The sequence below is a fragment of the Dendrobates tinctorius genome, unplaced genomic scaffold, assembly GCF_039654945.1.
Source record: "Dendrobates tinctorius isolate UK_male_01 unplaced genomic scaffold, ASM3965494v1 ptg000103l, whole genome shotgun sequence".
Classification (NCBI taxonomy): domain Eukaryota; kingdom Metazoa; phylum Chordata; class Amphibia; order Anura; family Dendrobatidae; genus Dendrobates; species Dendrobates tinctorius.
In genome coordinates, this window is record NW_027361771.1 from 34,020,426 (window position 1) to 34,033,190 (window position 12,765).

Consider the following 12,765-nt stretch of genomic DNA (forward strand, 5'->3'; position numbering starts at 1 on the left):
AGGGCTAGGGTTAAGGCTAGGGTTAAGGCTAGGGTTAGGGTTAAGGCTAGGGTTAGGGCTAGGGTTAGGGCTAGGGTTAGGGCTAGGGCTCAGATTAGGGTTAGGGGTGTGTTGAGGTTAGGGTTGGAGTTATAATTGGGGGTTTCCACTGTTTGGGCACATCAGGTGCTCTCCAAAGGCAACATGGCGTCTGATCTCAATTCCAGCCAATTCTGCGTTGAAAAAGTCAAATGGTGCTCCTTCCCTTCCAAGCTCTGCCATGTGCCCAAACAGTGTTTTACCCCCACATGTAGGGTATCAGCCTACTCAGGACAAATTACAAAACAACTTTTGGGGTCCAATTTCTCCTGTTACCCTTAGGAAAATAAAAAACTGGGGGCAAAAATATAATTTTGCGGAAAAAAATGTTTTTTTTATTTTCACGCCCAGGCGTTATAAACTTCTGTGAAGCACTTGGGGGTTCAAAGTGCTCTCCACACATCTAGATAAGCTCCGTGGGGGGTCTAGTTTCCAAAATGGGGTCACATGTGGGGAGTTTCAATAGTTTAGGTACATCAGGGGCTCTCCAAACGCACATGACACCCGCATACCAATCCATCAAAGTCTGCATTCCAAAACGTCACTACTTCCCTTCCGAGCCCCGACGTGTGCCCATACAGTAGTTTTCTCCCACATATGAGGTATCAGTGTACTCAGGACAAATTGGACAACAACTTTTGGGGTCCAATTTCTCCTGTTACCCTTGGGAAAATAAAAAAATGGGGACTAAAAGATCATGTTTGTGGAAAAAATACGATTTTTTTATTTTCACGCCCGGTCGTTATAAACTTCTGTGAAGCACTGGGGGGGTTCAAAGTGCTCACCACACATCTAGATAAGTTCATTAGGGGGTCTAGTTTCCAAAATGGGGTCACTTGTGGGGGGTTTCCACTGTTTAGGTACATCAGGGGCTCTCCAAACGCAACATGACACCCGCAGACCATTCCATCAAAGTCTGCATTCCAAAACGTCACTACTTCCCTTCCGAGCCCCGACGTGTGCCCATACAGTAGTTTTCTCCCACATATGAGGTATCAGCGTACTCAGGACAAATTGGACAACAAATTTTGGGGTCCAATTTCTCCTGTTACCCTTGGGAAAATAAAAAAATGGGGACTAAAAGATCATGTTTGTGGAAAAAATACGATTTTTTTATTTTCACGCCCGGACGTTATAAACTTCAGTGAAGCACTGGGGGGTTCAAAGTGCTCACCACACATCTAGATAAGTTCCTTGGGGGGTCTAGTTTCCAAAATGGTGTCATTTGTGGGGGGTTTCTACTGTTTTGGTACATCAGGGGCTTTCCTAATGCGACATGGTGTCCGATCTCAATTCCAGCCAAAAACGTCAAATGGCGCTGCTTCCCTTCCGAGCTCTGCCATACGCCCAAATAGTGGTTTACACCCACATGTGGGGTATCTGCGTACTCAGGATAAATTGCACAATATCTTTTAGGGTCCTGTTACTTTTGGAAAAATAAGAATTGAGGGTGAAAAGATCATTTTTGTGGAAAAAATATGATTTTTTAATTGTACTGCTGTACGTTATAAACTTCTGTGAAGCCCTTGGGGGTTCAAAGTTCTCACCACACATCTAGATAAGTTCCTTGGGGGGTCTAGATTCCAAAATGGTGTCATTTGTGGGGGGTTTCCACTGTTTTGGTACATCAGGGGTTTTCCAATCGCGACATGGTGTCCGATCTCAATTCTAGCCAAAAACGTCAAATGGCGCTGCTTCCCTTCCGAGCTCTGCTATGCGCCCAAATAGTCATTTACACCCACATATGGGGTATCAGCGTACTCAGGACAAATTGCACAAAAACTTTTAGGGTCCTGTTACCCTTGGAAAAATAAAAATTGTGGGTGAAAAGATCATTTTTGTGGAAAAAATATGATTTTTTAATTGTACCGCTGTACGTTATAAACTTCTGTGAAGCCCTTGTGGGTTCAAAGTTCTCACCACATATCTAGATAAGTTCCTTGGGGGGTCTAGTTTCCAAAATGGGGTCACTTGGGGGGGTTTCCACTGTTTAGGTACATCAGGGGCTCGCCAAACGTGACATGGCGTCCGATCTGAATTCCAGCCAATTTTGCATTGAAAAAGTCAAACGGCGCTCCTTCCATTCTGAGCTCTGCCATGCGCCGAAACAGTGGTTCCCCCCCACATATCAGGTATCAGCGTAGTCAGGACAAATTGCACAATAACTTTTGCAGTCCAATTTCTCCTGTTACCCTTGGTAAAATAAAGAAAATTGAACCTGAAGTATTTTTTTTGTGAAAAAAAGTTAAATGTTCATTTTTTTTTAATATTCAAAAAATTCCTGTGACGCACCTAAAGGGTTAATAAACTTCTTGAATGTGGTTTTAAGCACCTTGAGGGGTGCAGTTTTTAGAATGGTGTCACTTTTGGGTATTTTCTATCATATAGACCCCTCAAAGTGGCTTCAAATGTGAAGTGGTCCCTAAAAATAAAATGGTGTTGCAAAAATGAGAAATCGCTGGTCAAATTTTAACCCTTATAACTTCCTAGCAAAAAAAAATTTTGGTTGCAAAATTGTGCTGATGTAAAGTAAACATGTGGGAAATGTTATGTATTAAGTTTTTTGTGTGCCGTATCGCTGTGATTTAAGGGCATAAAAATTCAAAGTTGGAAAATTGCGAAATTTTCAAAATTTTCGCCAAATTTCCATTTTTTTCACAAATAAACGCAAGTTATTTGAATGCAATTTTACCACGAACATGAAGTACAATATGTCACGAGAAAACAATGTCAGAATCACCAGGATCCATGAAAGCGTTCCAGAGTTATGACCTCATAAAGGTACAGTGGTCAGAATTGTAAAAATTGGCCCGGTAGTTAACGTGCAAACCACCCTTGGTAGTGAAGGGGTTAAAAAACCGCTGTGTAGACGTAGCGGAAAAATCCGCGCGGATTTGCTGCGGTTTTGAAACCGCAGAAAGAATTGACATGTCAATTCTTTCTGCGGAAACCGCTGCGGGTTCCTATCACCACCATTGTGGAGATGTTGAATCCGCAGGACCAAACCGCAGATAATCCGCAGGTCTTTTGACCTGCGGTTTATCTGCGGTTTTTGCAAAATCCGTGCGGATTGATCCGCAGCGGATTCTGCAGCGTGTGCACGTACGGTTATGAAAATACTCAGCATGAAATACGCACCAGAAACTCGTCATGTGAACTTAAGGTTTATGAATAAATGCTTAGAAAGACATTTAGTGTATTTCTGCTGTAATTTTGACATCATGTCAAAACATAAGAAATATCTATACCCTCAGGGCAGTGGGCACAATCAGATGTGTTTTTGCTTTGTTTACTGCAAAACGGCTACTAGGTCTGAACATGCCCTTACACATGAGCCACAGAAAAGCAAGTGGCCTGCAACCGCACTGCCTAGAGCCTGACTCCTCCTTCTGGTCACATGCTCCTGACATCAGCAAAGGTCCTGCAGCTCATCATCAGCCCCAGCGAAAAAGGATCCCACCAGCAGCCCCAGCTCAGGAGCCCACCAGCTTCCCCAGCCCAGGAGCCCACCAGCTGCCCCAGCCCAGGAGCCCACCAGCAGCCCCAGCTCAGGAGCCCACCAGCAGCCCCAGCTCAGGAGCCCACCAGCATCCTCAGCCCAGGAGCCCACCAACAGCCCCAGCTCAGGAGCCCACCAGCATCCTCAGCCCAGGAGCCCACCAGCATCCTCAGCCCAGGAGCCCACCAACAGCCCCAGCTCAGGAGCCCACCAGCAGCCCCAGCTCAGGAGCCCACCAGCAGCCTCAGCCCAGGAGCCCACCAGCAGCCTCAGCCCAGGAGCCCACCAACAGCCCCAGCCCAGGAGCCCACCAGCTGCCCCAGCCCAGGAGCCCACCAGCAGCCCCAGCCCAGGAGCCCACCAGCTGCCCCAGCCCAGGAGCCCACCAGCAGCCCCAGCTCAGGAGCCCACCAGCAGCCCCAGCTCAGGAGCCCACCAGCAGCCCCAGCTCAGGAGCCCACCAGCAGCCCCAGCCCAGGAGCCCACCAGCTGCCCCAGCCCAGGAGCCCACCAGCAGCCCCAGCCCAGGAGCCCACCAGCAGCCCCAGCCCAGGAGCCCACCAGCAGCCCCAGCCCAGGAGCCCACCAGCAGCCCCAGCCCAGGAGCCCACCAGCAGTCCCAGCTCAGGTTCTTTATTCACTAGGATCCAGCATCTGTTAATGCTTAGTAAGTGTCTTTCATGTTTCCTTTCTCTATGAGGTACATTTGCTGTCCCCCCTTATATAGGATGTCTCACGGACCCCATAAACAGAGCCCTTATATCCAGGTGATTTCTGCAGTCTCCTAATATTCTGCCATATCCTCCTGAGAGTGAGGCAGCATGTATACTGCAGGGCATACTGTATAGTTACAGCTCGATGTCTCGCAGCACCTCTCTATAGAGATCCTTTCGGTGTGAGCATTGATGATGACAAAATGTTCTGGGATTTTTTTCATTTTATACATTTTTTCTGCAGTAAGTATTCCCTCTGTGACTTTCTGCTATTGGATTTCTGGAACTTTAAGGCCGGCGTCACACTAGAGAGGAATACGGAGGAGTGAGAGGCGTTAAAAAAACGCATTGCACGCGGACCAATAATTCTATATGGGGTCCCTCGCACCAGCCGTATTTTTCTTGCGTATACTTTACAGTCCGTGCCACTCGCAGCATGCTGCAATTGTCAGCGTACCACGCCCGTAGTACGCCAATGCAAGTCTATGGGTGCGCAAAAAATACGGATTACACACGGACCACACGTGTGACTTGCGAGAAATACGCACCCGGTGTCTTTTAGAAAAGCCGGCAATTCTGTGCGCTATACAGTAATCTCACACTGACAGGTTTAATAAAGAAAGAATAGATATATACACATAGAATATATATATATATATATACACATGTCATAGTGACAAACATATATATATTTATATTTCACAGAGTTCTTCATAGCAGAATTGCCGCTAATTAAATTGCCGGCTTCTATCAAATCATTCCCCAACCCGACATGAAATGACACATGGTTTACATACAGTAAAGCATTTCATTTCATGTTTTTTTTATATGTCCCTGACTAATAATTAGATGAGGGTTTGTGTGCAAAATTTGGGAGGTGTAGGTGATCAGCCTCAGTGACGTCAGCGGGAGTCCCCGGCTGGTCTGTGAATGAACTAATGACCGTGGTAAAAAAGTCAGAAACTTTCCGAGGGTAATTAATTCATCTACAGGCAGCCATTGAGGATTTGAAAACCTGTCATTGGGCTCCATTATATGTCCGTTTTGCAAGCCTGTGAGAAAAAAAACGATATACGGATGCCATACGGATTATATACGGATGCTTACATGAGAAAAATAGGCGGCCACACCCTGACAACGGATGACATACGGAGCACTATTTAGGGACCATTTATGCGTATTAGGACCGTAAAATACGGCCCGTGTTTCTCTACGTTGTGTGTGACTCCAGCCTCACACTGATTCTGATCAATATGCGGGTGGATGTGCAGTACAACACCACAGCCACTGTCATCCGGCTGATCGGCAGTGGTGCCGGGTCTCGCACCCTCACCGCTCAGTGTTACAGTCTCAGACAATCGCTGTAAGCGTTTTTAGAACATAAAGTGCAATCATTGTTACTGCACACTGGGCAACTTCTAAAAGTGATTCTAGTTGTCACAAGCCCAGTCGTCTTCATCATGGGGGCCCTCCTTTTGGAGTAATTGCTAGCACTGTTCTTTCCTTCATTGGCTGTGTGCACACTTAGTTTTTCAGTAAGTTTTTAGAGCAGAAACTTAGCGGAAATTCTCCAAATCTCGAAATGCCTCAAAAACTTAGTTTCCACTCATTGGCTATGCGTGCATGAAGTCTTTTTGGAGCAGAATCTGAGCGGAAACTCCATGTTTTCTGAGAAGTGTTGAGATTTGGAGGAAGGTTACTGCCAGGTTCTGCTTTAAAATCTCCTTTAAAAAAAAAAAAAACAACAAAAAAAAACCCTGGGTGCACCATAGCACATTTACGCTCTGAAATGCAGTAAAAAGATTTTGTATGTACATAGCCGTGGACAAAGGGGTATGTTCTCAAAGTATTTTGACAAATGAATTCCATGCCTTAATCAACATTAACACAAAAAAACCTCATTATCGGTATGAGCACACACAGTCTTTAATGCACCACTCCAGCGTTTTTTTTGTGTGTTTTATTTTTTTTTTTATTGCACCTCTGGAATGGTGCTTTAAATGGCAGTCCTGTGCCTGCTGTCTGATACTCATCTGTCGTCCCCTTCATTCTTTTCCAGTGTCGCTCCGGTCCGTCAAAAAGTGACCTGCTGGCGCCATACAGTGACTTTTCGGTAAGAGGTGAAGGTGAGTATAAGAACAGGGGCAGGGGGCTTACATTTGAAGTGCCACTCCAGTTGTGATTAAAAAAAAAGCAAACACTGGAGTGGTGCTTTAAGAGACACGCAGAGCCGCTGAGGTTTACTCAGGCTTAGGCTGGTGTCACACTTGCAACTGCAATGCGAGAAACTCTCGCCTCAATACCCAACACTGCCACCGGCGGTTCTGCTGCATAGAAATACATGCAGCCGCACACGCCAGTCCTGAGTGCCGGGTATTGAGGCGAGAGACTCGCGCGAGTTTCTCACATTGCAGTTGCAAGTGTGACCCCGGCCTTAGCCGCTTTAGATAAAAGATGGCAGTCTATTTAGCTGTGGCTTTTTTCTATCTTTTACACTATGACTAGAAGAATGAAGATGCTGCTCCTGTTAACCACTTCACGATTGTCAAACATTTTTCATTCACGTGCATGATTTTTTTTGCATCGGTTTTGCAGATCTTTTTCAGGCAGCTGAAAAATATGTTGTGTGCATTTACTCTAAATCTGCGTGCAACAAGCTTCCCATTGGTTTGAATGAGTAAATGTTCCAATTCTTTGGTGTGTTGTATAAATGTTGTGTAGGGATTCGCTCTGGTAGGCAATAGCCGGGCGGCAGTAACGAGGCAGCACACAGGCATAAAGTCCAATTCCAGTGGTTTTAATGACCCTCAGTAACCAGCAGCTTAACAAATCATAAGGAAAACCAAACACATACTCCAGCTTGGAGAACCACTGGTCCCAGACTCACCCCTTGCACGGGACGGGCGTAACTAAGCGGCTGCCAGGTCCTGAGGCATCTGCCAGGTGCCATTCCCGGGGTTCTTCTGAGTCTTGCTGCGATAGTCCTGCAGCACAGGAATCCTATATACAAGTTTCAGGCTGAGTCCACACAAGTTCCTGTAGCTTCCAGAAACACACTCACACTGTGGTAATTACCAACCTCCATTACATAGGACCTAACCCCTCCCACCAGTGAGGTAGACACCACATGGGCTGATCACGTGACCCTGACATCATCGCAGGTCCCGTCTTTAGGGAAAAACCCGGCCAAACATTAATCTGCTGGGAGAAACATATCTTCCATCCAGTAAAACACCCTTTACTGTACCACAGTTTGGAAATGCTATTTTTTATGCATGTCTTGGTAAGGTATTTACAGGGGAAGTACACCAAAAGCACTCTATTACTACACCTCATGTTATACTTAAAAAGCATTAATGCCATTCTGAAAATTTACACTACAGCAAAATGGCGCCTCCGGCACCATTTTGTTGTAGTGTAAATTTTTTTTGGCTGTAGCAACAAGGGGAGGAAAGAGGCGTTTGTGCAGTAGCATCTATAGATATGCGATAGATGCTAATGCGCAGGCACAGCCGACAGCGCCATTTTGATGACGATTTTTGTTTCTTTTCAACAGCACAAGATAATAAGCACTAACTGACAAGTGATAGTGCACAAGCGCCGCCATTGTGATGAAGTGACATGTTTTTTTTAAATATTAAATTAGAAAATGGTAGCACATCAAATATGAAATATGTGAAATACGAATAGCAAAATGGCTTTAGTAATACATTTCATAATGGCTTTTGTAAGGCATATGAAATAAGTGAAATATGAATAGCATAATGGCTTTTGTAATCTTGAAAAACATATGAGATACTTAGCACAAAATTTGGCCAAAAGATGTGAGCCCATTCACCAACGACAAGGTGATCTCAGATTGAATGGGTCCCTATACTGACTGCCTGGTATGAACATTATGAAATGTATTACTAAAGCCATTTTGCTATTCGTATTTCACATATTTCATATTTGGTGTGCTGCCATTTTCTAATTTAATATGTAAGTTGCCTTTTGGTATGCACCTATTCAGACTAGTTCTAGATGTGCCGTCAGTTTGTTCTATTACATGTTTTTTTTAAATACACACGTTAGTATATTCATTATGCAAACTAGGGGGCTGGTCAGTGAGGGGTCAGTGACCTGTCAGCAGTCTGCATTATGAATATGTAATCAGAGCACACATACCCCAGCCATTCCTTTGGACATGAGCATATCATTAACACGCTACTGAAAATAAAGATTAAGAAACAGCCTCAAGACGGATTTCATCAATCGAGGTATCATTTTATTCAGTATAACGACACTGACCTGACACTGTGTGTAGGTTACTATCAGGGCTGTGGAGTCGGTAAGCCAAACCTGCGACTCCGACTCCGACTCCTCAATTTCCCTTACACCGACTCCAACTCCACGACTCCGACTCCCACACATATTGCTTATATTTAAGTGAAAAATTTATTGTAGTACAATGTGAACCTCAGACATTTAATCATTTTTATGATCCAATAATCAAGATATTTATATAGAACAGAATATATATTGGTGTACTACCCGGTTTTCATTCTTTTTGGTACAGATACGATATGGATAGACAGATATGGATAAATGGATAGATAGAGCAGATTTCTAATCTGCTTTTGCTATTGAAAACATTATCTATGAGCTCAAAAACCTTTCAGGTGATGCGGTTTTTTAAAAAGATGATCAGCTTTTGCAGCTGAAAAACGTATCCTCAAAAAACACAGGAAAAATGCTGTGTGAGAATGTAGCCTTAGATCAGGAATATAACAGCCATTTATAGGACATTTCATAACTTTCCCAAACTCCTATGAAAAAATATTCAGCACATCCTGCATTGAATTACTGTACCCAATTTATTATATATTTTAGGAGTCGGAGTCGGTCCATTTTATACCGACTCCAACTCCGACTCCGACTCCACCAAAATGAGCACCGACTCCACGACTCCGACTCTCCGACTCCGACTCCACAGCCCTGGTTACTATGCATAATCCTGCTGACAGGTTCCCTTTAATGGTGGGGTGAAAATCTCTCAAAAGTTTAACTACATCTACATCATTATAGCCAATGCCCCCCCCCCATGACAGAGAGTGCTTCCATTTTACCACTATATCTGCTGGTTCACAGAGTTTCTGGATGTAACAGGTTCCCTTTAAGAGGTTGGTTAGAAAACTATGCTAATTAATTTTTTCCATTCATGTTTCTTTAGTCAAATGTTTTGTGTTGAAGTCTCCTTACAGGCCATATTACAAGACAATGGTTCCCTACCTGACTGAACCACAAAGGGTAGACAAGGATAAAAGTGGGATGATAAAAAGTATATTAAACCTCACCCTGGAGATTATCTACCAGCTGACTGGAGAGGTGAGGGGATTATGAAAATTATATTTCTATTAATCATGCAGAAACATTATTTAAGAGTGGAGACATTCTAGGAATGTACATGGTGATATCTGTCTGCTTCCTCAGGATTGCACAATAGTGACAAAGACATTTGGTGAGTGTCTGTTTCCCAGAAATTGTTCCTGTGTGTCACAAAGATGGGGCAGAACCCAGGGGCCTATGACAGATCTTCCACCTCACTCACTGATCCCTGGAAGATACAATGAGCAGAAGATCCTGGATCTAACAAACAAGATCACTGAGCTGCTGACTGGGGAGGTGAGTGCTAGTGATATGAGTTGGTGCAAATCCATTCTGAGGACCAGGTCCATTGGCCATGTCAGTAAGCTGTGACTGCTGGACGAGAGCCCTGAGATCCTCTTCCTACCTGACTATATCCAATACCCAGTCTGGTGCAGTGTCATATGTGCATCATTCTGCAGTTATGTTGTTGTACTAGGCCAGACTTCCCTAGAAGAAGGCACAATTGTTGAAACGCGCGTTGGGGAAGTGCCACCACACCACAGCAGATTTCACAACTTGTCTTGGTTACTGTTTATTTTTGTCTACTCTTTATTATATGTATTCATAATATACTTTATTGATCAGTCTGCCACTTGGTACTTAGATTATTCACAGTATGACAAACCGGTTTATAGATTCTACATTATATTTCCACAGTTATGATTTATATTTCTGTTGTAAACTTAATATTCTCTTCTGCTATGGTGTAGTGCCATCCATTGGCAGACTCTCTTCATTTATTCGTGTTTTTATCCTTAATGAAAATATCAAAAGTTTACTAACTTGTTCCCTTTGCAAATTATTGTTATATGCTTTCATATTAAAAGAAGAGTCGCAGAAGCTGGGAAGTAGGAGGGAGTTTTCAGGACTCCCATCCGACAGCTACAGATTGTTGATCTGGCTGTTGGACCGGGTTATGCATATTGATTCGCACAATCTCTACTGCTGGGGTATTATGCTATAACACAAGGGATGATGTGTCTGGGTGATGACTGTATCATTGTGTGTCAGGTTCCTATAAGGTGTCAGGATGTCACTGTCCATTTCTCCATGGAGGAGTGGGAGTATATAGGAGCACATGAGGATCTGTACAAGGACGTTATGATGAAGACTAAACAGCCCCGTGCATTAGTAGGTAAGTGGAGAAGAGAACAGTTTCCGTAAAGCAGAACACACATAACTTTATATACAGTCATATGTAAAAGTTTGGGCACCCCTATTAATGTTAACCTTTTTTCTTTATAACAATTTTGGTTTTTGCAACAGGTATTTCAGTTTCATATATCTAATAACTGATGGACTCAGTTATATTTCTGGATTCAAATGAGGTTTATTGTACTAACAGAAAATGTGCAATCTGCATTTAAACAAAATTTGACCGGTGCAAAAGTATGGGCACCCTTATCGTTTTCTTGATTTGAACACTCCTAACTACTTTTTACTGACTTCCTGAAGCACTAAATTGGTTTTGTAACCTCATTGAGCTTTGAACTTCATAGCCAGGTGTATCAAATCATGAGAAAAGGTATTTAAGGTGGCCACTTGCAAGTAGTTCTCCTATTTGATTCTCCTATGAAGAGTGGCATCATGGGCTCCTCAAAACAACTCTCAAATGATCTGAAAACAAAGATTATTCAACATAGCTTTTCAGGGGAAGGATACAAAAAGTTGTCTCAGAGATTTATCCTGTCAGTTTCCACTGTGAGGAACATAGTAAGGAAATGGAAGAACACAGGTACAGTTCTTGTTAAGCCCAGAAGTGGCAGGCCAAGAAAAATATCAGAAAGGCAGAGAAGAAGAATGGTGAGAACAGTCAAGGACAATCCACAGACCACCTCCAAAGACCTGCAGCAGCATCTTGCTGCAGATGGTGTCACTGTGCATCAGTCAACAATACAGCGCATGCATAACGCCTTTTTGTATGACCAAACAACTCAATCTTTGTTTCATCAGTCCACAGGACCTTCTTCCAAAATGTAACTGGCTTGTCCCAATGTGCTTTTGCATACCTCAGGCGACTCTGTTTGTGGCGTGCTTGCGGAAACGGCTTCTTTCGCATCACTCTCCCATACAGCTTCTCCTTGTGCAAAGTGCGCTGTATTGTTGACCGATGCACAGTGACACCATCTGCAGCAAGATGATGCTGCAGGTCTTTGGAGGTGGTTTGTGGATTGTCCTTGACTGTTCCCACCATTCTTCTTCTCTGCCTTTCTGATATTTTTCTTGGCCTGCCACTTCTGGGCTTAACAAGAACTGTACCTGTGTTCTTCCGTTTCCTTACTATGTTCCTCACAGTGGAAACTGACAGGATAAATCTCTGAGACAACTTTTTGTATCCTTCCCCTGAAAAGCTATGTTGAATAATCTTTGTTTTCAGATCATTTGAGAGTTGTTTTGAGGAGCCCATGATGCCACTCTTCATAGGAGAATCAAATAGGAGAACTACTTGCAAGTGGCCACTTGAAATACCTTTTCTCATGATTTGATACACCTGGCTATGAAGTTCAAAGCTCAATGAGGTTACAAAACCAATTTTGTGCTTCAGGAAGTCAGTAAAAAGTAGTTAGGAGTGTTCATATCAAGAAAATGATAAGGGTGCCCATACTTTTGCACCGGTCAAATTTTGTTTAAATGCAGATTGCACATTTTCTGTTAGTACAATAAACCTCATTTGAATCCAGAAATATAACTGAGTCCATCAGTTATTAGATATATGAAACTGAAATACCTGTTGCAAAAACCAAAATTGTTATAAAGAAAAAAGGTTAACATTAATAGGGGTGCCTAAACTTTTACATATGACTGTAAAGTTGTCATTTGGTACAGCTTATTATAATGTATTTTGGTTAGGCGTAATGCCTGAAATTCTGGCGAAACCGCTTCATATGACACACCACTTTTCCACAGATAATGGAATAGCCTTAAACACCTGTACAGTGAATACCTTAACCACACCATCTTCCCTACTATGTACTAATCTAAATCAGCTTAAAAATTAAAAGAACGAAAACATGAAGGAAATCAGCCTTTCAATTTTGATTGCATTCAAGTTCCTCACACAATTTG

General features: G+C 43.2%; 1 protein-coding gene across 4 annotated transcripts in view; it reads left to right on the top strand.

Annotated features, from left to right (window-relative positions):
* Positions 1–12,765, top strand: part of LOC141100178 (uncharacterized) — a 46,070-nt gene that overhangs the window by 15,084 nt on the left and 18,221 nt on the right. For 2 of the 4 annotated variants that reach the window (XM_073588470.1, XM_073588473.1), the window contains exons 1-5: positions 4,173–4,244; positions 6,350–6,416; positions 9,523–9,657; positions 9,763–9,954; positions 10,711–10,834. In XM_073588470.1, the coding sequence (XP_073444571.1) occupies positions 9,550–9,657; positions 9,763–9,954; positions 10,711–10,834 (424 nt within the window). In that variant the 5' untranslated portion in view covers positions 4,173–4,244; positions 6,350–6,416; positions 9,523–9,549. Of the gene's footprint in view, positions 1–4,172; positions 4,245–6,349; positions 6,417–9,522; positions 9,658–9,762; positions 9,955–10,710; positions 10,835–12,765 lie in introns of those variants that run through there. The other 2 variants (XM_073588471.1, XM_073588472.1) reach the window with 2 other exon arrangements.